The 23,268-nt window shown below is 33.2% G+C and overlaps 3 protein-coding genes and 2 non-coding genes across 7 annotated transcripts; 4 read left to right on the forward strand and 1 right to left on the reverse strand.

Moving 5' to 3' along the window:
• Positions 1–2,750: 2,750 nt before the first annotated feature.
• Positions 2,751–4,012, forward strand: LOC114194069 (16 kDa phloem protein 1-like). Its single transcript, XM_028084112.2, has 5 exons — positions 2,751–2,898; positions 3,067–3,132; positions 3,242–3,377; positions 3,455–3,590; positions 3,748–4,012. The coding sequence occupies exons 1-5, from the start codon at positions 2,832–2,834 to the stop codon at positions 3,823–3,825; spliced, it is 483 nt and encodes a 160-aa protein (XP_027939913.1). The 5' UTR covers positions 2,751–2,831; the 3' UTR covers positions 3,826–4,012.
• A 114-nt stretch (positions 4,013–4,126) lies between these two features.
• Positions 4,127–4,198, forward strand: TRNAK-UUU (transfer RNA lysine (anticodon UUU)). The gene has a single exon. It is a non-coding gene; the product is annotated as a tRNA-Lys (tRNA).
• A 230-nt stretch (positions 4,199–4,428) lies between these two features.
• Positions 4,429–7,970, forward strand: LOC114194068 (ternary complex factor MIP1 leucine-zipper protein (Protein of unknown function, DUF547)). Of its 3 annotated transcripts, none has more exons than XM_085665467.1 (9): positions 4,429–4,763; positions 4,847–4,963; positions 5,080–5,404; positions 5,547–5,952; positions 6,050–6,149; positions 6,251–6,310; positions 6,451–6,534; positions 7,031–7,148; positions 7,239–7,428. In XM_085665467.1, exons 1-9 carry the CDS (start codon positions 4,602–4,604, stop codon positions 7,286–7,288), a joined length of 1,422 nt encoding a protein of 473 aa, XP_085521593.1. In that variant the 5' UTR covers positions 4,429–4,601; the 3' UTR covers positions 7,289–7,428. The 3 variants fall into 3 exon arrangements, with proteins under 3 accessions (XP_085521593.1, XP_027939912.1, XP_085521594.1); XM_028084111.2 differs by having other exon boundaries at positions 4,438–4,763; positions 7,041–7,148; positions 7,239–7,970; XM_085665468.1 differs by lacking the exon at positions 4,429–4,763 and having other exon boundaries at positions 5,071–5,404; positions 7,041–7,148; positions 7,239–7,965.
• A 239-nt stretch (positions 7,971–8,209) lies between these two features.
• TRNAK-UUU (transfer RNA lysine (anticodon UUU)) lies at positions 8,210–8,281 on the forward strand. The gene has a single exon. It is a non-coding gene; the product is annotated as a tRNA-Lys (tRNA).
• Positions 8,282–9,378: 1,097 nt separating this feature from the next.
• On the reverse strand, positions 9,379–21,631 carry PAT2 (protein affected trafficking 2). The gene is made up of 11 exons (XM_028084280.2): positions 21,241–21,631; positions 20,945–21,021; positions 20,455–20,704; positions 17,692–18,330; positions 13,933–14,106; positions 13,645–13,771; positions 13,461–13,570; positions 13,067–13,267; positions 11,678–12,654; positions 11,158–11,427; positions 9,379–10,022 (listed from the first exon to the last, which is right to left on the reverse strand). The coding sequence occupies exons 1-11, from the start codon at positions 21,457–21,459 to the stop codon at positions 9,659–9,661; spliced, it is 3,408 nt and encodes a 1,135-aa protein (XP_027940081.2). The 5' UTR covers positions 21,460–21,631; the 3' UTR covers positions 9,379–9,658.
• Positions 21,632–23,268: the final 1,637 nt, after the last annotated feature.

The following is a 23,268-nucleotide window of genomic DNA, read 5'->3' on the forward strand; positions in this document are numbered from 1 at the left end:
AATATGCAGTTTCCACTTAGATTGAGATCTTATTTGATTTTTTTTTTCAAGTTAATCACCTAGTACAAGTAATAAGGGTCGATTTGTTTTACTTATTATCAAATTTCATTATACATAAAAAGTACATCCGATTAGATGAAAAAAAAATTATATGTAAATTTTTAAAAATTGTACAAAAATAACACGCACATAAAATGATTATTTAGTTTTGCTCTCTAAGTTAAGGAGTTTAAAAGAAAAATCATCCCAATTAACATTTGTGTGACTGCCCCTGACATTTGAGAGTAACTGAAACGCATTAGAAGACCAATGTGAGGTATCTTAGTCAAGTCCACTATTTTCTAAAACCTATTTGTCCTGAAACCTACTTGCTACACACGTTTCTGTGACCAACAAGAAACTTCCATAAAATAAAACAAAGCAAAGACCAACTCTAAATTTTTAGACTTTAATGCCAAGTGACATTAATTATTTCTTCATACTTTGATTTTAATTTTTTTTGTGAATTTTCGTACTTAGATTTTGTGCAATGCCAACTTGCCAAGTCTTGCTCTAATAGCTGCTCATGCAGCCACCCTACATAGAAAACCACAAGGTCACCAATCTTGCCAAGTATTCATGTTATTTTTCTTTGAGAGATCCTTTGTGAAAAGACGTCTTTGAATTTTTATTGTCTCCTCTAAATTATAAATTATATAATGGACTAATAATAAAGAAATAACTTTTTTCTTTTTTTAAGTCTGAAAATCTAAAATAAATTAGTAACTCACATGATCATTTATGTATTATTTCATTGTTTAATTCTTTTAGCATGTACAAGGAAAATAAATGTATTAAAATGTTATTAACAAATTAGTTTGTATTACTGTCATTGTTGTCTCATATCATAATTCTCAATTCATTTGAAACAATCACTAGGCATCATTACTTCTACAATCTAGTTACCAAAATAAGATTTCTTAAAATAATTACCATGCATGAAGCTTTTTAAAAAAAAAAACAATTTATTTGGATCTAAAAGAATTAAAGCAAAGGACTTGAACATGTGACACCTATAACATTCATTGAGAAGTGGAATTCACTAAAAGAACTTGTACATTAAATTGACCTACTTAAAATTTAAACTGGGAATATTTCCAAATTAAACTCAGCACTTTAGAGTATATAAGTTGAATATTAAATCATTGTAGAATGTGATTAAGAGTTTTAGAAACCTACATTTCACTATTTAAGCTCAATCCAATGTTATGTGTTTTGAAGACAATTCAACCAAACTGAGTCAGAATGGACATTGTAAATTTGACCGTTGAATAATAAATCCAACAAGGACCCATTTTCTTCTACGCAAGAAAATACGTAGCAGCCTTTCCTCTCTCCTAAAAAATTACCACGATTCATTATTTATTGATTTTATTCATGATTTTTTTTATAGCAAAATTAACTACTTGGTTTGAGTGGGATATTTGTTAATAAAACGTAGAAGACAATTTGATAAAGTAATGTACATTATCAATTCATTTACAAGATTTTGTTAATAACATTGCAAAGACTAATATACAGCTAATATTTGATATCATTTCTAGAACACAACCATGTCCTCCCAGTATTTAGATAAAACCATTAAGAAAATAAGTTTCTTTACAAAATCAAATACATATTTAATCTTAATATTTTTATGATGATTAATAAAAAAACAATTGTTTGTTGAAGTCACAACTTCTCCCATCTCATTCCAACTTTGCTATTAAACTAACATTTTAACTACTCTGTATTATCTTAAAGTTGTTTTAACATTTTGATATACATAACTATCACACCCAAAACACAATAATAAGAAGAAGGTTTGGTTTTGTGTTTGAAATATTGATTGAATTTTAGTATTGTCTATTAGTTCTGTCTTTAAAAATATAAAGATTTCATATTTAAAAATATATTACAATTTTTTTAATATATCAAAATTGATGTATTTTAAATGCATATAAGAAGAGTAATTTAAAAAATTCAATATAAAATATGGATTCCAGAAAGAAAGAAACTAATTTAATAGGTTATATACATCATGTTAAGCAAAAGAAAGAAACTAATTGAATAGGATTGCGAAAATTGTTAATTAATTTTTTTTTTAAAAATGTTAATTAAGATTACAAAGACTAAGAACTAGTAATATTAGTATTACCAACAAAATTAATATGGAAAACATAACCATATCTAAAAATATAAAGAACAAAATCACATTTTGTTAAATATCATAAGATCAAATCATGTAAGGAAAAACTAATATGGTGAAAACCTAATATCATAAGACTGATAAATTAATTTTTTGAGGTCTAGTAGGAAGATATTATAAATTATAAATAAATATGACATGATTTTAGTTCACATAAGAAATTGACATATTTTAATCTAAAATTTCAAGGTTATGGATTTTTTTTCTTGTACGATACTTAATTTCGTCACTTCTACGTAACATAAAACTTAGACTCACATCTCAATTATTCTCGATATAGACTAAGCATAGTTTTCATTGAAAAGTAGCACATAGTTGCCACTTAATTATGTACTAGTGCTAATTTAACAATTATTTGTGTTGGGTTTTAGACATGGGAAGACCAAGTTTGAGGTACCGCGTTGTCTTATTCATACGTTGATTTTGTAGGATGTCTAAGTCTTGGTCCTATGAAATGCAGATGCTAAGGACCCAATATAAACATCAACACAAGCTCACTACTTCTTCAACCTTAACCCTCATCATAAGCCTAAAACAGATACTTCTCAAGCACGTTGCAAAAGTTTGCCGAATTAGAATCAGAATCTTCAGAGACTCAGATAACATGGCAATTGGTTTCATGGAGGTGCATCTTGTGAAAGCAAAGGGCCTGCATAACTCTGATATCATAGGTATCTAACAACTCACTTTGCCTTACATTATATTTGTTGTTAAAAATAACCTTTGTTGTAAAACTCTTTTTCTTTTCTTTAAAACTCAAATGAATGGATAAAAACTTTGTATTACATGTTTAAATCAGTAGCTTATGAAAGAGTTTACTCACTTACCTGTGTTGATAGGTGAAATGGACCCTTATGTTCTGATACAATACAAAGACCAAGAACAAAGGAGTAGTGTCGCCATTGGTATGTTCTGGTGTAACCAAGTCAATGTTTGAATCTCCCTTAGGACAATTCACTTTTTTTTTTCTTAACCTTTTTGGTTGAACACACTCTTCAATGGTGTGTTGTGCAGGCCAGGGCATAAATCCGGTATGGAATGAGAAATTCATGTTCAAAGTAGAATACCCTTTATCAAATCATCAACACAAGATCATCTTCAAAATTATGGACCAAGACTTATATACAGATGACTTTGTTGGAGAATCCATGTAAGACTTCATAATAATTCATTAGTGTTGTTCTTCTGAGCCTCACTTTTAAGACAAATTTGTTTTTTTATATGTAGAATCCATGTAGGAGATTTATTGGACCAAGGAGTGGAGAATGGAGAAGCTAAACTACAAACTCTCAAATATAGAGTGGTTCGTGCAAACAAGTCTTACTGTGGTGAAATTGATGTTGGTGTTACTTTCACCCTACAGGTAATTTTCACATTTTTGTCAAATGTAAATATGTGTTACCATTACCAATGTAACTTTTTGGATTAAAAGTGTTTACTTTTATTAAATAATCTTATATTACCCATCAAAACTTATGTTCCTAATTAGTTGGTTTTGATCTTTGTTGAAATTGATGCAGGTGGAAGACGATTATGCAGAACGTAATCACTATCTACCACAGATTAGCAAGGATGTAGGATTTAAAAAAACTAAGTAGATTTACATCAGAATAGTTTTGGATTTGGATTAGTTGTAGTTGTATACTGTGTAATAGATTCAACCATTTATTTTCAATGGTACATTATATTTCATTTCTTTTGATTCTTTTTAACAAGATACATTTTATTTCCTTTTTTTTAATTCTTTTTAGCAAGATACATTTAATAAATTGTTGTTGTATCAAATCAGTTTGTACTATTCCTTTAATTTATGTTAATTAAATGGTTTTCATTATTCCAGAGTCAGTTTAAAATTGATATAAGTTATTTAAACTTTAGAATCGTTTATATTAACAAGTAGCCGTCTTAGCTCAGTGGTAGAGCGCGTGGCTTTTAACCACGTCGTCGTGGGTTCGATCCCCACAGACGGCGTTTCATAAATTTTTATATTGCTTTTCTATAAAACAAATTTGTAGTTGTTTCGTTTATGTGTTTCACGGTACAACCACTTCATTCATGGACTTCACGTCACCGCCACCACCATATTCACACCTTTTCAGTAATGAAAATTCCAGTTCCAGCATTTTCATGAGATGATCATGCATTTCTCAAACCCAAGACACATTCTCCACCGTCCCAATCCACCGCACATTCTCATTATAAATTTACCACTTCCACTTTTGATGTTTGTTTTCCACTCTTTTAATTTAAGGGTCTTCATCGTATCATATTCAACCCCCTCTAATTTTGTAGCTAACTATATACTCTTTAATGTCACCCACTAACAACCAGTTTCTGTATTAATATACCTCACTACCTTTGCTCCCCTTTATATATGAACTTCTTCACTGCCACCAACTTCCCCACACCAAAAATCTATACTTTTTTACCTAAATGTCAAAGGGCTCTTTCGGATTCACATAAAGCTATGAAATTTGAAGACTATCTCATGGAGAAAAGCCAAGAGCCTCACAATAGACAAAGCCTTGAGAAAGAGGTGAGTGAGAGTATACATAGCTCAGGATATGTTTGAATAATGTTTTCTGAGTATGATTTCCTTTATTTCCTATGTTTTCGCAGGTTGTTCAATTGCAAGCACAGTTGAAGTGTGAAGAGGCACTCAATAGGATCCTACGTTGTGCTCTTCATGGACCTGTTTTTTCTCTTCCACTCATTCCCCCATTGTTTCCACCTCAGGTATAGTAAAAACAAACACATAACATATATAGACAAATAGCATCAGGTAAATTTTTATTGTTCCTTTTTTCATACATGGTATATCACATTGGACTGTTTTTGCTTAGTGATTGCAGATTCGGGAGCTTCTTCAAGAATTGGCAAAGGTTGAGGAAGAGATCATCATGCTAGAAAGTAAAGTTCAGGAACTGAAACTTAGATTGTTCCTGGAGAGGTACCAGAACATGGATTTGGAAATACAGCATAGGAGACAACAACAGCCTAAACTATATAAACAGTTCCGAGGATCTTCAAGACATGGTTCAATGATTACCGAGCAGAGGTCAAGTTCTCTCGATTATGAAGTGATAAGTAAAGAAAGAAAGATAAGCAACAGAAGAGCCTCTCTAGGTTCTGCATTGGATTTCCACAGCTTATTTTCCACACCAAGAAGGTCAACAGGTAAACATATAGCACAATAGAAGAGCCTCTCTAAGATGCTTTCATGAGTGATTATAAAAATGCACTTCGATTCCTATTTTCAAACATCCTTAATCTTGTCAGAATTTGTTGATTTCATGTTTTGTGATTTTTCTGTGGACAGAATATGAAGTGCCAAGAAGGAGTAGTGGTAAGATAGCTAGAGAATACCCTATCCATATAGAAGATGCCATTGAAAAACCAAATGAAATGTCAGAGGAACTGCTCAAGTGTCTGATAGGCATTTTTCTGGAATTGAACAAAGCATCATTGGACAGAGAAGAATCAGAAACTGTCCCTAGACTCACTCTTCCATGCATGAAGTCCACTGGCTTGATAGCAAAGACCTCATCAAACAGCAAGGCACCTTCAAATAGCAATGTCTCATGTCTTGATCCTTATGGCATATCATCAGATTTGGATTGCACAGCAAGAGATGTAGGACCTTACAAAGACTTCATTCAGATCACAAGGAGCTCATTGGACATAGACCGTTTTTCACAATGCCTACCAGCATTCAGGAAATTGAGGTTGATTTTGAAGTGTTTAAACATTGTCCACATATGTTGTAATGTTACACTACCTTCTATTTCCATTTCTTCTTTTCATCTGTGTCCTCTTTTGTAGGGTGTTGATGCATAAGCTATGTGATGTGGATTTAAGTTTCTTGACCTATAAGCAGAAGTTGGCCTTCTGGATCAACATCTACAATGCCTGCATAATGAATGTACTGTAAGGCATTTCATTTCAAGCCTTCATTAACATCATCTTATCAAACATCTCTGCGTGGTAAATCTCAGGAACCTTTGTGTTTTGGTCTAATTACAGGCATTTCTAGATCATGGCCTCCCTTCTACTCAGGAGAAACTGTTGTCTCTAATGAATAAGGTATATATGTTAATGTCGGTGAAAAGTCTAGAGTAACTAACAACTGAACTATGTTTTTATTTTCCGAGTTATGAAGCATGAACATATATTTTCTCTTAGCGACTGTTGTAATTTAACTGCACAGCAACATGTTGACACAGGCTGCAATGAATGTTGGCGGGATTGTACTGAACGCTCTTGCTATCGAACACTTCATTCTTCGGCACCCAAGTGAATCAAAACATGTATGATATATACTTTTGTTATGCAACAATAACTTCTCAAGTGTCTGCACTAGCCTTCTTTTTACTTTATTTTCTTTTCTAAGGCATTAAGCTACTTGTCCTAACCTTTATTATTACTTTCTGAAACTAACGTAAGATCCAATGAATTTAGATTCTATTAAAATACCAATTGGTAAAGATTCAGACAACATAAAACTTTCAAATGATAAGTTTTGAGCTGTAAGGGAACCATGCTACTATGCAAATGTAATGTCTGTGTTTCCCTCTCTCCATGTGGAAACCGATTATTCCAAATGGAACAACGTACTTTAGAGAATAAAAAAAGTAATCTCAGTTTCCAAACATTGATATTTCGAGTACTCATAAGATGAACCTTGGATTTTTTTTTTTCATCGATGACTAAGATTACTTATTTTATTCCTACTCCTCTTAGATGGGTCAAAATTGTTGCATGTGACGTGTATTGATGTTCTTTAACACCCAACTAACTATATAGTTCACAAAAGGGTGCTGTGGACGAAAAGGAAGTGCTATTACGACATGCTTATGGTCTGGGATATCCAGAACCCAATGTCACCTTTGCTCTTTGTCGAGGAACCTGGTCCTCACCAGCAGTAAGTGTATTTAACAACCTTTGATGAAGCACATTGACAAAGATTTTTGTTTGATAAACATATGTTACATATATGCGGTGTTTGTTGCAGTTAAGGGTGTACACTTCAGACGAAGTTGTGAACCAATTGGGAAGGGCTAAAGTGGAATACTTGGAAGCTTCGGTGGGTATCACAAACAAGAGAAAGATAGTTGTGCCTAAGCTTTTGGAGTGGCATATGCATGATTTTGCAGATGAAATGGAGTCACTGTTAGAATGGATTTATAGCCAATTGCCACGCTCAGGTTCATTGAAGAGGGCCACCATGGAGAGCCTCATACGAGAAACAAAATATCCTATGTCTAAGATGGTGGAAGTTCAGCCATATGAGTCTGAATTCCGCTACCTCCTTCCTATATAAATAAGAAAGTAAAATGCCACACTTTTACTTTTTGTTTTCTGAAAATTTTTCAGTTAGTAGTGAAATCTTTATATGTTTGATTATATAGTTGTATTTATGTTCCGTTAATTAGCTTAAATTTATGAGCATTGCTACAAAGTGTGAACGTTTTGACATGAATTTGAACGAATTGAAAAGTTAAGGAGAAGAGAGATCATAAAGGAGGGCAAGGGATGCACAGAAAGAATTTCACGGTTTTGACTGTATTTGATAAGTAATATAAATTGAGAGGCATTGTAGTAGAAAAGACTTATTTTCCTGAAGAAGTGAGAGGGGTTTAATTCTGTAATCCAACACAGATTACTGTGACTATTTTTGGGTAATTTTTTTTTAAGTTTTGTCATTGCTGTATGGAAGATTGCTTTGATAGTTAGTAAGTAATAATGTATTTTGATAAACATATGTTACATACTCTTTTGATTTTACCAAAATCTTATTCTGTTATACAAATTGATGAGAAAAAATTAGATTTGCTCTTTGTTCTCTGCTGTTTAGGAAAGAGGAGGTTTCTTTTGTTTTTGTGTTTGTTTTCTTGGTTAAAAGCATAAAAAGGTGATTTTTTTAAGTTCTAACTTACTACTGAGCATAATTAGGTATGTCTGAAATATGAGACAACAAACAAAGTCGTCTTAGCTCAGAGGTAGAGCATGTGGCTTTTAACCACGTGGTCGTAGGTTCGATCCCCACAGACGACAAATTTCTGATTTTTTCATTCCAATAATCAGCACGCATATTTTTTTACAGCAGCTATATATATATATATATATATACTAAAAAGTTTGTCTATTGAGAGAGAGAGAGCTTAAGTACCTTTTATAGTTAATGCTTATTAAATAGAGGTATAATTATTTTTTATTTACTATAAAATTATAAATTAATTAAATACAATGTAGAAAGTTTTTTTTTTTTAAGTTACATAAAGATACAAATTATTTTGGATAAAAAAGTTATTTGACATCAACAAGTGAAATTTTACAGTTTAGAAGAATATATTTTTAATTTCTTTTTTGTGAAATGCAGCCTAGATGACTAAAGTTATGTGAGACTATTATAAGCTTCCGAAAGAAGGGAAAAAGGAAGTTCGTTTAAAGTTGAGCTTTGTCTGCCAAATAATAAGTATCACAGGTTTTACAGGTTCCACTTCGGGACGATTTCCCTGTACTAAACTTTACTACTGCTTTGTTTGGATTGAAGACAAATTAATAATTTCCCCTAATTATTTGTTTTATTATAAAAATATATTAATGCTATTAAAAGATTAATCAATTAGGGTAAATATCTATATTATATTTTCGACATGATTGACATATCATCAACATAAATAATTATGTATCTACTTACCATGCAAATTCACCCATAAAAGAAAATCTATGAATGAAGTTGAAAATTTGATTTTTCGTCCTTGTTAATGAATGGGTGACGATATTTGGATAAAAAAAAATACTCACTCAACAACTCAAATCAATAATATTTTAATATATTCGTTTTGTATTTTCAATTCTAATTTTAATATATATTTTCAATTCAAAGTATTATTTTCATTTAAAATTTTGCAAAATAGGATACATAGGCTCGACACACAATTAGTTGTACAAAAATAATAGATCTTTATTACAATCAGAAATCAGAAAAATCCACATGGTAATTTAATATTGCGTGTCAGTTAAGTTCCTTTCCACAAAGAAAAAGAAACAACAAAAATTTAGAACAAACGTATTATTGGATAAATTTATTGAGTTAATTCATTCAATAATAGGATGGATAGAAGAAAGAGTAGCAACACATGCTGATATGAATTTGCTGATAAAAAAACATACTATAAGAATTAGAAGTATAAAGTCAACGGAAATTAGAAATCAAACATTAAAGAGAATACAATAATTTTAATCCCTACCCTACCCGTTTTTTTTCTTCTTTCCCAACAATATATAAAAAGGAAAAATCTGAATTCCAATGCCGCGCCAGAAGTCATGAAAAAATATTCAAAACAATTACTTGGACAGCATGAAAGTTTTTCAAATGTACCTACTTACCCACAAACCATTGAGTAGATTTCTATCCGATATCAAATCTTATAAGTGGGTAACAGAAGGCTCAACTAAGAAATTGACAACCCTATTTAAGAAATTTAACCCAAATACGGTCTCTTCACAGTTAACTTTTATAGAAACAATTAATGGGTCGCAGCATTTACCTTCAACAGTAACTGTGATTAAGCATGGCATTGAATTGCTCAAGATCTCACAGCTGAAACGCAAACACAAACCAGATGCATCATCAAGGTTGGTACCGACCGGCATATCCACAGATACAAGGGAAAGGTTTGCATTGCTTAGCATCTTCAGTGCCAACGTTTCACAGATCACAAGGAATTTGTCCTCGGTCAAAGAGTTGCTTCCCTTGTTCAGCTCGAGAATGTGATCAGTAAAAGTGCAACTGTATGCAAATTATGCAAGAAAGTCAACTTTAGAATGACGACGAGGAAACAACAAAGGAAAATGTCTTGTCCCAAGAATGAAACAGGAAAAATATTTGGGAGCAAATGTCTGAAGGCGCAGGGAACATAAAAGCTCATAAGTAACAGATAAATATAAGTGATGATTAATGCACAAAATAGATTCAGTTTCTTGCGTCATTTAAATTACCAAGGCAAGCCCATCTCTACATAGTTTCTATTCAAATCAAGACGCAGCATTACTTTATCTAACAAGAGTTGACTGCACCAGATATTTAATATTCTGAAGCTAGCAAACATTTGCAAAGATCATTTTGTTCGACAATTGCAGATGCTAACGTCATTTAAAAAAAATAGTTAAAAACTAGTTGGGCAAAATGCTGAGATAGGCTATCTGTATAGGCCCATATAGGTAAAAGTAGTAGGGTTTATGTGCTTTGTTGAATTCCATAATAATTACGAAATTGTGACATTGTTTTCACTTTGTTTCTTGCTTTCAAATATTTGTACAAAGAAACAAGACATCTTTGTATCGTAAAAATTGATGAAAACAGAAAACATGTTCAGTAACCAAACAGGCGTCTAATTATTCTAGATTCTAACAGTAAAAATCAACATGCGGGATATACTGATTTAATCATTTTTTGACATATAAATATTCAGAAAAAAAAACCACATTCTAGAGATGCTTTCCAAGAAGGCCCCCTAAAGTATACAGAAATAAAACAAAGAGCTTGAATAAGTAATATCCATACGTTTCAAAATTTAAGCCTCCTTTATGTTTGACATGCTGGAAAAGTCAAATAAGTAAATAAATGGTCAAAAGACCAAAATAATTTAAATTTAAGTTCACTCAATTCCCCCCTCTTATTATAAAGCTTCCATTTTTTAGAGTTCAAATTTTCAGTTTTCTCCCTCACTCTCAACTTGCATATTATCATAAGAAATTTGACCGATACCTAACCCTCTATTACAGTATTTAAGTTTTCAACATAATTAGTACAATCCAAAGGGCTATCGTTTTCGTTTAAGATAATATGATGAAGTATAAGTTTTCCTACAAACTACAAGGCACATGAACAGATGTATCCAACAAACAACAAATGACAGCCATACCTCCTCACGTATTCAAACATCCCAGGAAGATGAGATTCCTTATCTCTGAAATCTTCAATACTGATGGGAAGTGGTTTTACAAAGTATCCTATGTCAGGCTTTAACTTGACAGGGAATTTCTTGTCGTTGCAAAATAAAGCCAGTTTTAGAGGCAAAAGGTGATGATGGAAACGCACTAGCAGCATCCGGTTTGCTGTCTGACCAGGATCCAGAGAAGGGATCTCCTCCATGGAAACCAGTGCAGGTTTATCTACATGAAATTTCAAGGTACTGCAACAGAGACATAAAAGTAGTCTAAGCACTTCTAAGCTAGCATGTAAAGACTTCACATGGGTAAATTAGCCTGTTCATATATCAAAGTTTACACAATCTACAGGCAATCTAAATTCAAATTTTCACTCTGAAGTGATAGGTACTGATTTATGAAAACCAGTTAAAAAAACAGAAAAACATACACGTTCTTAGAACACCTCAAAGAGAAGACAACCACCATAAAATATCAGAAAAGATTAAAACTTACTTTTCAGTTGGTGATGATATTTGATCAGTGGAATCAGAACTTTTGCTATAATCTTCGTCTATCAAGACTATATCAAGCATGGGCTCCAAAGAACAATTTTCAAATAATAATTCCAAACATACAAGGTGAGATGATATGGTAGAAGTATCGGATGAAAATGAATAATTCACTTTTAACCCATTTCCATTTGCAGGGTCTAAGAGAGTGTGGCATTTGGGTTTAACTCGGCTTCCAATATTTCCAATGGTTATTCGTGCTGAAGATCTACGAACTTGGGTTTGTTCTGTCTCACTTCCTTTAGATGACCTGGTTGGTTCATCTAACCAAGACTCAAGAGACTTAGTTGACATCAAATCCTGAAAACCTTCTGTGCCAGAGGTAGCCCCACCATTCTGATTTTCGTGGACGTTGCCTGTGTCTGAAATCTGGATCAATGGATCAACGTTATCTTCAGCTTCATTGCCAGAAACAGATTCATCACTGCCACTAATGTCGCCTGAAGCAGTAATAGACTGTTCAGAACTATAATCTGAAGCACTTTCCTCATCCAAAGGCCCAGATGTGCCAGTATCCTCCTCATCTGAATCACTCTTAGCAGCTCCATCATACTGATCAAGATCAGTGTATGGCAGGCTACAAGGTTTTGGGAGAGGCTCATATCCTGGAGCTGCATGGAATACCAACTGTGAAAGTGACCCAGGGAGATAAAATCGGTAATCAATGGGTTCAGATGGAACTCTCACGGCTTTTGTCTCTCCGAATATGCATTCTGCAAGTATATAGGACTGTTTAGTTTTTTCTGATTCACTATTTGCTTCTTCCCCATGCTGACACTCCAAATTACTAGAGAGAATTTTCTTTAAGAAACGTGCACGATCACGAATATCATAATTAAGGTCACACTCCGCTAGTTCAATTACATAAGTCCAAATTTTTCTCACAGTCAAAATATCTTCCCCCTTTATGCACAGTAAGACCTGTCACCAAAAGACATTTAAATCATAAACTTGTCACTTTCAATGGAACTTTTTCTCACCTTAAAAAAAAGCAAGATCCTGAGTTCTAAATTTGTCGTTATATGGTCCTATAAAATTTAGCATTTCTTTCCTCTGCATTATTATCAGTCTTTAAAAGGTTGTCATTATTAAAAAGAAGCAATTAGGTTTATCATCTTCCGTAAGTCGGTCTTAGGGGCCTTTGTCAAGGACAAGTTTGCTACGCTCTATATATGATAGGTAACAAGAAGGATTTTCCACATTCATAACTGTGACTAGATCCTACGCTATGGCCCATCACGTTTGTCCAATTAACAAATCAATCAACTGATTAGCAATTTTAAAAAAATCAGTCTGTTTCATGCAATAGTATAAAGATAAGTTGATGATATACCTTTGCAGTTGTATTAAGAATCTGAAGCTTAGCTTCTAATGCTTCTGAAGTAAAACATTGGGCAAGATACTTAAGTACTGTACTCAACATCTTGGGAACTACCTCACCCAAAGAGCAGTACTTCCCCAACATCCAAATAATTATTGCACGGGCAGCAGGAACCTTGATTTTATCCAAGCTACGGACTAACTGAATTATAACCTTTTAAAATGCAAAAGTAGAGGGTTCAGAATGAATGAACAAGCGATGTACCAAAAGATTGCAAGTGCTAATCACTCAATTAAAATCCCACTCACAAGGCAATCCATATTGTATCTAGAAGCAAGTTTTAACTCTAAAATAATAAAAAAAGGAATAACAGTGCTGTGGGAGATGATTTTGTACAAAACAATACCTTCTCATAACTGGATGGTTCTAATTTTATAATTGATTTGATGGATGTAATTGCCTGAATTAGCACACCCTCTTCTCCATCCAAGGATCTAATTTCACCACAAAAAAATTCTGCAAATATGGATATTAAACCAGAAACATTATATATTTCAATAGTAAATAAACTAAACAACCATATCGCACACCTTGTCTAACCAGAGTCAACAATCCTTCCAAGCATAAAGCTGCAATGCTAGGAAGTCGCTGAGCACACAGACCAATGGTAGCAACCGTGTCAGCAGCAAATCTCCTATCCGGATCTCTGATATAATCCTAGCAACACACTAAGAAGAGTGTCACCAAACAGCATGATTTAAATATCATAGGGAAGAGTTAACGGAAAAAAACCATAAAACATAATGAACCCAGTGAGCAGGTGATGTTGATGTCTGCCTAACTTATTTTGGCAAAAAATACATATCAATGTAAAATACCTGAAACTCTCTATAAATGAACGAAATGGATGTATCCGTAGCAATAGAAGAAAGTATATCCAGTTTCAGTGCCTTTATCTGATAGGAATCTGAAGAGCATATGAAAAAATCTTGATAATGTGGAGCAAAGAGAAATGGCATAGCTTTAGCAAACACTTGGATATTGCACAATACCTACAGAAGTCAAAGAACAGACAATAATTAATGCTGAAGTTAATTATAAAAGAAATTGAGAAATAATGTTTTCTTTCCTTATCCAATTATGGGTTCTGTGTACCCCATATATCCCCTAATAATCATTTCATATAAAAATAAATAAAATTTTAATTATTTAACAAAGAGATACTTTCCAGCATTTTAAATTGGCAATAGTACGTTAATGGTAAAAGCAACCAAGTTATCACCCAAGAACAATCAAACACCATTACCTCTCAAGGATCTGCGTAAAAACCAAAAACCTTGAAAATTCTAACACCCTGAAGCTACAAAGCTATCTGTCATTACATTATGTAAAGAAATCACTAATAGTGTGTTTGAATTCCAGTTACGAAAAGTAAGTTTCTTTCAATGAAATGAAAAATCTGGTTGAACGGAAAAGCATCTTGAAGTTGCTTTGAAATTAACCAACGTTTTGGACCAAATGAAACATAAAAAAAAAATGTCAAACGTTTGGCATCACTTTCAAAGCAGAACGAATAGGGGTTTGGGCTCCCAAACGGGAAAACAAACACACCCTGATTCCGTCTGTACTTTGAAAATTTAAATGAACGAATCATCAATCAAACATTACATCCATTCTAGAAACCGAGAACTCTTATTTAGATGTCTGAAAATATTTGTCCATTAATAATGCATATCTTGACAACTGTCACCACTCACCACAACTGAAAATTTCCTTGAGTAAAACTGAAATCAACAATTCCTAAAACATGACAACAATGCCATCCATGTATATAATAATAATTAGATCAAGCGTTTAAAGGAAAGGGCATTAACATGGTCTGCTAAAATGTAAGGTTCTAGGGCTCATGAAAAGTTCCAACTTCATACCCACACCATCTATGTAGATATTTGGGTGTCACCCAAGCTAGAAGACACTGGGCAGATCATCAAAGTAGAGGAGTGACTCCTGGAGGTATCATGAAACCATCAAAATGCAATAAACCAAGAATAACACTATGTTAAGAAGTGAACTTTAAGCCTAATTCAACTTTACAAAACTGTCTTGTAAGGTGAAGTTTGCACCCACTTATATGCTATGAAATTATCTTATCTCTAGTCGATGTAGAATCTCTAACACACTAAAAAAAGATAATTACTAACTACCATAGGATGCTTAAGGTATATCCCAGACCGTACACAAACTGTATTCATTCAACTAGCATTTGGTGCATGGAAATAAAAACAATTATCATTTAAAAATTTATGCTCATCATAATTGCAAATCTAGACAGATATACTAAAAAACCTATGACTTGAAAAAGATTAAACTGTATGAGAGAAATTTATTGAATTTATTCAATGCAATAGAACATAAGCCTTCATATATAAAGAATTCTAACCCTAGAGTAATGATTACAAAGAGACCTCTAGAATCTTCCCACAACAGACTTGTCATTATTAGAATATCCTATTATAGCTTATCAAAATATTTTATCCTGAATCAGCACTCGCCTTCAAGCTGGTGAATGGATATCTATCATTCCCAACTTGCATGTGAGATCATGAAATCATTTAGTGGGAAGACCTCTTGCAAACAAATCTGCTCACTAAAGCCCAAATAGGTCATAAGAAGTGGTGGTAAGGACACTATCTAGTTTTTTTGTAATATAAAGTGTCGGTTTATCTCTATGTGCTTGATCCTATCACGTTGAACTCAATTGTGAACAATGCTAATAGCTAAGAGAAAGGAAATAGACTCAAAAGGATTAAGATCATCTAGTAGAAGTCAAAAGGGTAATAGATTAATAAGATAGATGGCAGTGAGGATAGTTTCTCTCCCATAAGATTTAAGGACGTACATTTGAAAATGAAGTCTCTGTGTCACTTCAAATATTTTTCCTTTCAACAATGTCATTTTGTTGTTGTGTACCAACACATAAATTCATGAACAGTATCATTTTCCAAAAGGAATTTAGACACACCATGATTTACAATCATTAGTAAATGTTACAAACTATTTAGCACCAGATAAACTAGAGTTTGATTCAAGTCCCAATATATCAAATGAACCAAATAAAAACGATGAACACTTTTTTTATTACTAAGAAGATAGGTGGCAGAATGGTGCTTTACAAATTGACATACATCACATTTGAATGACAATAGATTTTTTTTTTTTTAAATAAAGAACGGTATACATGGACTTTATAGCATAAAAAGATGAATGCCCTAAACAATGGTGGAGAAGCTAAATTTGGGAGGACTTAGACATAAAGCAAGACTAGAGACAAGAGACAAGAGGTAGTCGTTTGTGTACTAATACTATCCAAAGTTCCCAAGTCTTCAAGGCAATACAACCCATCCTACTACTTGCCCGCTCTAATGATCTTCCCAATGGAAAAAATCCTAAAAAACATAATGTGAAAAAAAGGTTATAGAAAAGTTTAGGTAATGAGTAAGCTTTTGAAAAAAAATAAGATTATTAGAAATTTTTGAAACATGAAGGACATTTTTAAGGCCGAGGGATTGCAGGAGAGAAATATTACTATGTCCAGTTATTTAAATACAGATCCCATTGGAAACAGTAATGTGGTTTCCAAGAAGAGAAACATATGATGTTAAAATAGGTGAATAAAGGATCATATGGTTTATCAGACCAAAGTTTATAACCCAAGAATCCTTATGTAAAGTTTTAGAAACATTAAAAGAGTAATTAGAGTCCTTACCAATCATGCTTATAGAGCAAGTTCTAGAACATGGCTTACTATTAAAATCCACGAGAGATTTAGACATTCAATTTCAACACATAATGTAGGCATTTCTTCTTGAATCGAACTGAATGAAGGGGTCTTATCAGAACTTGAAGTTGCCTAATAAAACTTCCTTGAGGGCTAACCTTTTAATTATGCAGAAGAATGAAAACTTTATCCTTTCCACGTAACTTAAAGCAAGTCTTCTTGGTGTTGCCAAATTTCTTAAAATGAGAGCACCAACTATATTTCGTGCCTTCTGAGTTGAGTTTCATGTTCCCAAGGTTTTACAGCCTTTCCAAAGGATGTCGTAACACCTTTAGTGGAGTGCTCATTCATCATGACCATTCAACAAGTCTCATCACACCAGACAATGTATAAAACTATGCAATAGATAATTCTTCTCTAATGGTGGTTATCACATCACTTCAATGGCCCTACATCCAAAATTGTCTATCCTTTCTGAAACTAATTTAAAAGATAGCATACAGATAGACAGGTTTTTTCTCCTTTCAGAGGCTAATAAGATTAATATGCTTCTCAATAAACTCATTTAAAAGTTTCATGAGCCACAAGGCTGATCAGGAACAAAATATAATCAAGGGGGGAGTAGAAACATCATCTAGTAAAAAATCAATAAGAGAAGTAATAATGTAATAAGGAGCAAAGAATAAAACACAACCTATAATCAAATAGTAGACATTTACACAAGGTCCTCAAAAGAAGAATTCATGTATAATTTATAAAATTATATCTAATAACAAACAAATGAAAGTAACTTAGTATGTAGAACTGAAGCAAGACAAGACAAATAAACTAACAAACAATTCAAAGGAATGTTGCATACCACATATCTTGAGGCAGATGATGATCGCAGCACAAACAAGAGTGGTTTAACAATTCTTTTGATGTCCTCCTTAGAAGCCATTATCCAGTGCACACTAGCAGCTGCAAGAACAACTGCGCTGTTATTACTCCATAGCAATGGTGATGTACATTGCAGCAGGATCTTCACAACATTAGTAGTGCAAGATGTATATTGCGATGCATCTAATTTAGGAGCAACAGTATTTGTAGAACTTGAGCGTGATAAGTACTCGTCTGGCCCTTCAATGTAACATTGGAAGATCATTTTTGCTAATTCAGATACAGTCTTATTAATGGCATAACTCGAGTCTTCTTTTGAAGTAATATAGGATTCATCTTCCTCTAAATTGCCAACATCTTCATCTAAATTGCCAACATCTTCATCAGACAAAGAAAACATGACAGATTCTTTGACAAGCCCATGCTTTGCTATCACATAGCGCAGAAGGATCCCAATTAGAATTATTTGACCCCACTCTTCCACATCAGGAAGAATCTCACACAATCGTTTGTAATTTCTTCCGATCAACGAAAAATTGTTAGGACAAACAGAAGTAAATGCAGATGCAGCAGCTCCAACAACTCCCGGGGAATGGTCGTTTAAAAGTAGTCCAACAATCTGCAGCATAAGAAGAATTGTAATTTATGTACTGTAAGGCTTTCCACCAAAGCATTGATCAAATCAATTATCTGGCACAAACCCATCTTTTAATAATGTTTATTTCAAAAGTATGTAGCCCAAGGAAATTGTTAGCATTGGACCAAAAGAGCCTTAGAGACGCTTGCTGGAGCAATAGATTATAATTCAAAATCAGAGAAATTGGATGGAAAATTAATGAAACATGGTTTGAAGCTATTTACAAATGAGGATCCCTGGCAGGGTGGACGACACAATATCTCATAGAGAAGGACAAAAGGAGATGTGTGGCATCTCTCAACCTTATTGGCAAAATCACCATTTAGTTGACCATGAAGTAAGGAAAGATCCAGCCTTGAGAAAAAATTTTAACAACCTTGAGAAGGACCCTAATTCACATTGATGACCATATTCCAATGATTCAATGAACTGGGGAAGTTGTACTACAAGGGAAACTGATGTTGTCAGCCTCTTCTTGGATTCCCAAAATATTGGTTGAATTCACACCACTCCCATGGGATAACATGAAGGGCTTTAAAAAGGACCTACAAAAGGTAGGGAATGAAGGAGATGATCACAAATTATGTAGTGGTGCCACACTTGTCAGCACAATGATTATCAAGTGTTATCACCTGCAACCGTGTTGCAATTGAATTACATTCCCCATGCTGTTTGCAAAGAAGTTAGTTCTAACTTTATTGTGAAGCAATCAAGGTTCGAAGGGATATGACGCTATATTGGTGGTAACTAATAGGCTTAGTGAGTATGATCATTTTATTGCATCAAAAGACCCCTACTCAGCAAGAACAGTGGCAGAGATTTTTCTCGAGAGGTGTAGGTTAAATGAAATTCTAATGATTATTTTTAGTGATGACCAAGACCCTACATTCACAAACCCTGGCAGCAGGTATTTTAATTGCAGGGATTCAGGGAACCATTTTAATAATGAGTGCAGTACACTGTATATCACCTGAAGTCCAATGAACAAACAGAAGTATTAAATCAGAAATTGGAAACACATTTGCTCTGTTTTACTTCAGCACAGTCAAAATTTTGGATTGCCTCCCTTGGTTAGTTAAGAGTATTTGTATAATACTTAATTATTTGGTATCACGGGGCAGCAGGATGTACTCCATTAACGGTGGTTTAAGGCAGAACTCCATCTTCCTTGCCTAAATTCATACCAGGGGAAGTCTTGGGAAAGGTGGTCGCAAAAACTTAAACATCTTTTGGCAAGGGAACAATGTCATATGAAACACTATGCAGACCAGCTAACATTCAGGAAGGTGATTGGGTATTATTCAAAAATTAGACCATAGAGTACAGGGCCAAGTTTATGGAAGAGTAATTCCTCATCTCAACCTTGAGGATAAGGTTGATCTTCTAGGCGGAGAAAATGTTAGCGAGGAATCAGTCATGCGGGATAACCCTTGAGTTGAAGGTTTATACAAGAAAGAAGAGGTGGGATAACCCCTGAGTTGAAGGTTTATACAAGAAGAGGTGACCGAAAGAAGCTCCATTGATTAATAGTTAATATAGCTGTGGGTAATTAGGAAGATCAGTAGAGTTCACTATGTTATACTTGACAGCGGCAAGGAAATAAACTATAGGATATAACTACGGATTAGGGAACACAAAGATAGTGTGAGTTGAGTTGAAGGTTTATACAAGAAAGAAGAGGTGACCAAAAGTAGCCCCATTGATTAACAGTCAATATAGTTGTGGGTGTTCCAGGAAAACTATTATTTGAGTAATTAGGAAGATCAGTAGAATTCACTACATTGTACTTGATAGCGGCAAAGGAAATAAACTATAGGATATAACTACGGATAAGGGAACACAAAGATAGTGTACGAGGGAACTTGAAACAAAAGCATTGGAATGTAATAAGGGAGATATCTTTTGAAATGTCACCTTGACTTTGTCATTTGAATCAATAACAGTTATCCTTGATTTGTTTCTAATGTTCATCTGGTTGTTGTTACTTATTTTATTAGGTTTACAACATAAACCCTTATGCAAACATCACATTACTCACTCCAGCATTATTATGTCATCTAGATCAGTTGAATTTATATCTCAATAAATAACACAGCATTAACAGACCTCTTCAATTGCAGAAGAATGTTCCTCCATCCGCAAATCATGAAGTTTGGGAAGAGCATTGGCAGCACACTTTCTAACATAAACAGAAGGATCTCTCGCGCATTTCTGCACAGCAACAAGAACAAGTGGTGCAATTACATGAAGGCGAATTCCAGCCATGGCCCGAAGTGCCCAAGCCCTCACCAATGGATTTGTGTCCACAAGGTCCTTCTGAAAGTAATTAATCGACAACAACGCCTCATTCGGACGCCTGAATGGAAGAAACAAAATATTATGCAAACAACATCTCTCATAATTGACAAAATTTAAGACCGCACATGCCACAATTAAACAACAATGTAAATTAACTTCCAAACCAAAGGCATAATTCAAGCACATTCAAATATTACAATTTCGTAAACAAAAATACATCTAATCAACAAGCCATGCTTATTTTTTCAAGTCGCTCTACACAGATCAAAAGTGTTATAAACTTAATCCAGACACTTACTTTTCAGCATAGTGCAGGAGGTACAAGTATACCAGCTTCTTCACTTCCAAGGACTGAGATGCAACATTTTTAACAACCTGTATTCATAATTGAATCAAGCCGTGAACATAAATCAGTTCCAATTTGAATTCTAAATCATGTAAACGAAATAAAAAAAAAAAAAAAAAAAAAAAGATAGAACAGACTTTATCGGAACATCTATCTAAATGCAAAATCCTTTTCAGAGGGGAAGGTGAAACGAACTGAAATCCACGTTATATCAGGAAGACGCCGATGGTTGAGGAAGCGTACAGTACCTGAGGGAAGAAGTTAGAGACGTCGAAGCCCTGAGCGATGAGAGCGAGCAAACGCTTGAGAGCTTCGCACTTCTCAGAATCGAACTTGCTGTCGAGGAGAGGGCCGATACTGACGTCCTCGGGATCGTCGTATAGGTGAGCGTCGGTGCCGATCCGGAACACCGCCGTTGATGCCTTGCTCAGAGATTCCGCCGTCGCTCCAAATTGCGGAAACATCATTTCTCTCTTTTTTTTTATTTTGATTTTTCTTAATCTCTGAATGGATTGAAAAGTTGTTTCTGATCTGTGACTCTGCACTTCCACAAGTGCCAGCAGGAAGCTCCAGGGTGGGGAGAGAGTTCACTGATGACAGTTTGGATGATCCAAAAGCAAACTTAAGGTATTGAATGAGGTAGTTCTCCAGTGAAATTTTCCTTACAGATTATTTACCTTTCTTTAAGTTTTTCTCAGGAAGAAAAAAACACCTGTGATGATTTTTTTTAATTATTAATAATTAAAAACATCATTTTTTAAAAATTTTATTGAGAAAAAAAAAGTCACTGTTAAATCAAAATTATATTATTTTTATAAATATGAGTTGATGGGTTGATATATGAAAGAAAAAAAAATCAGCTTAAAAGAAAATTTTTGAAAGAAAATTACAAATTTTTAAATCATATAAAAAAATCATGCTTACTATTGAAAAGTCTAGTGTTACAACAAAGGAATAGAATATGATAATGTTTTTGTGTTTGAAAGTGTAAATATTATTTTGAAAACATTAAGATAGTAATTTAAACATGTATATTTTCAAGCATAAAAAAAAAAACTACTAAAAAATACTACAAAATTTTAATTTTTAACAGCGATTATAAATATTTCTGAAACGGTTATTATTTTTATTTTCGTCAGTTATTCCATCCATAGAATTTAACCTCATCTAATAACGTCAATATGATATATCCGTCAGAATATTACTTTAAGTTCCATAATCACTATTGTCTAAAAAACAAACTAAATAACTTATCGTAATACTTCTCTACAACTCAGAGTGTTTTATATAGAACAAAGATCTATTTTTCTTATTCATTAAAATCAAACTTTAAATTTTATTTTAAAATAATAAGGTAGCAGTGAACATTCATTAAAAGTCACTGATAATTACATCAACATTTCCTAAAGATCTTATATTACACTAACTAATCAATTTTTCTTCCTTTTCCAATTACAATTTGGTTTTCTAATTACAAGTTGGAAGTTACTTAATTATATCACATAAGATCAAGATTTTATCTTTGGTCTTCTTCCATCTTAAAAGTTTCATCTTTTATGTTCGTCAGATCTAAGGGTTTAATCATGAACAAAAGGGTAAAAACTATTAAATTGAAATACGATAAGGGTAGAGGAAATTTTGGATGGAGCGATGAAATAAATGTAAAGGTACATTGTTGTAGTTAAAACCTTCAACTTTAAGTATCTCATCTTGAAATATGTTTGCAAAATTAAACTCCAATGTGCTCTTACACAAATAAATTTTATTTTTCCTCTTTTTCTAATTATAGAGTTATTTCAAATTACTTAATTGTATCATCAATATAAGTTTTAGATTTAGTCCTTAATTATTATGTTGTCAACACAAAGACATGAACATGATAAAGCAACATTAAGTCTTTTCCATTTAAATGTAAGTTTTTTTTTTAATTTTCACAATAAATATATTTGTTAGAAGTTCTTTGAAACTATATACATAGACAATTATGTTTTGCGTGTGCATGTTGGTAGTTTAGAATTGGTAAAGTATTTAAAATAATTAATACTCAATTATTTTAATATTAAATTGTTGAAGTATAAATAGAAATTTTATAAATAATTTTATTAGTTATAAACACCTCATTAGTTATAAATACATTTTCTTTAGAACTTTCTCCCTTCTCGTTAGACTTTTCACTTTTGTATTCGTTTGTTTGAAGATCAGAGACTGTTGGATGATAATATCTGAGGCGAGCTCTCTAATTTTGTCCGATCAATTTCTCAAATTAAATAAGATGA

Source organism: Vigna unguiculata, chromosome 8, assembly GCF_037176805.1.
Source record: "Vigna unguiculata cultivar grain cowpea cultivar isolate G323 ecotype 2 chromosome 8, ASM3717680v1, whole genome shotgun sequence".
Classification (NCBI taxonomy): Eukaryota; Viridiplantae; Streptophyta; class Magnoliopsida; order Fabales; family Fabaceae; genus Vigna; species Vigna unguiculata.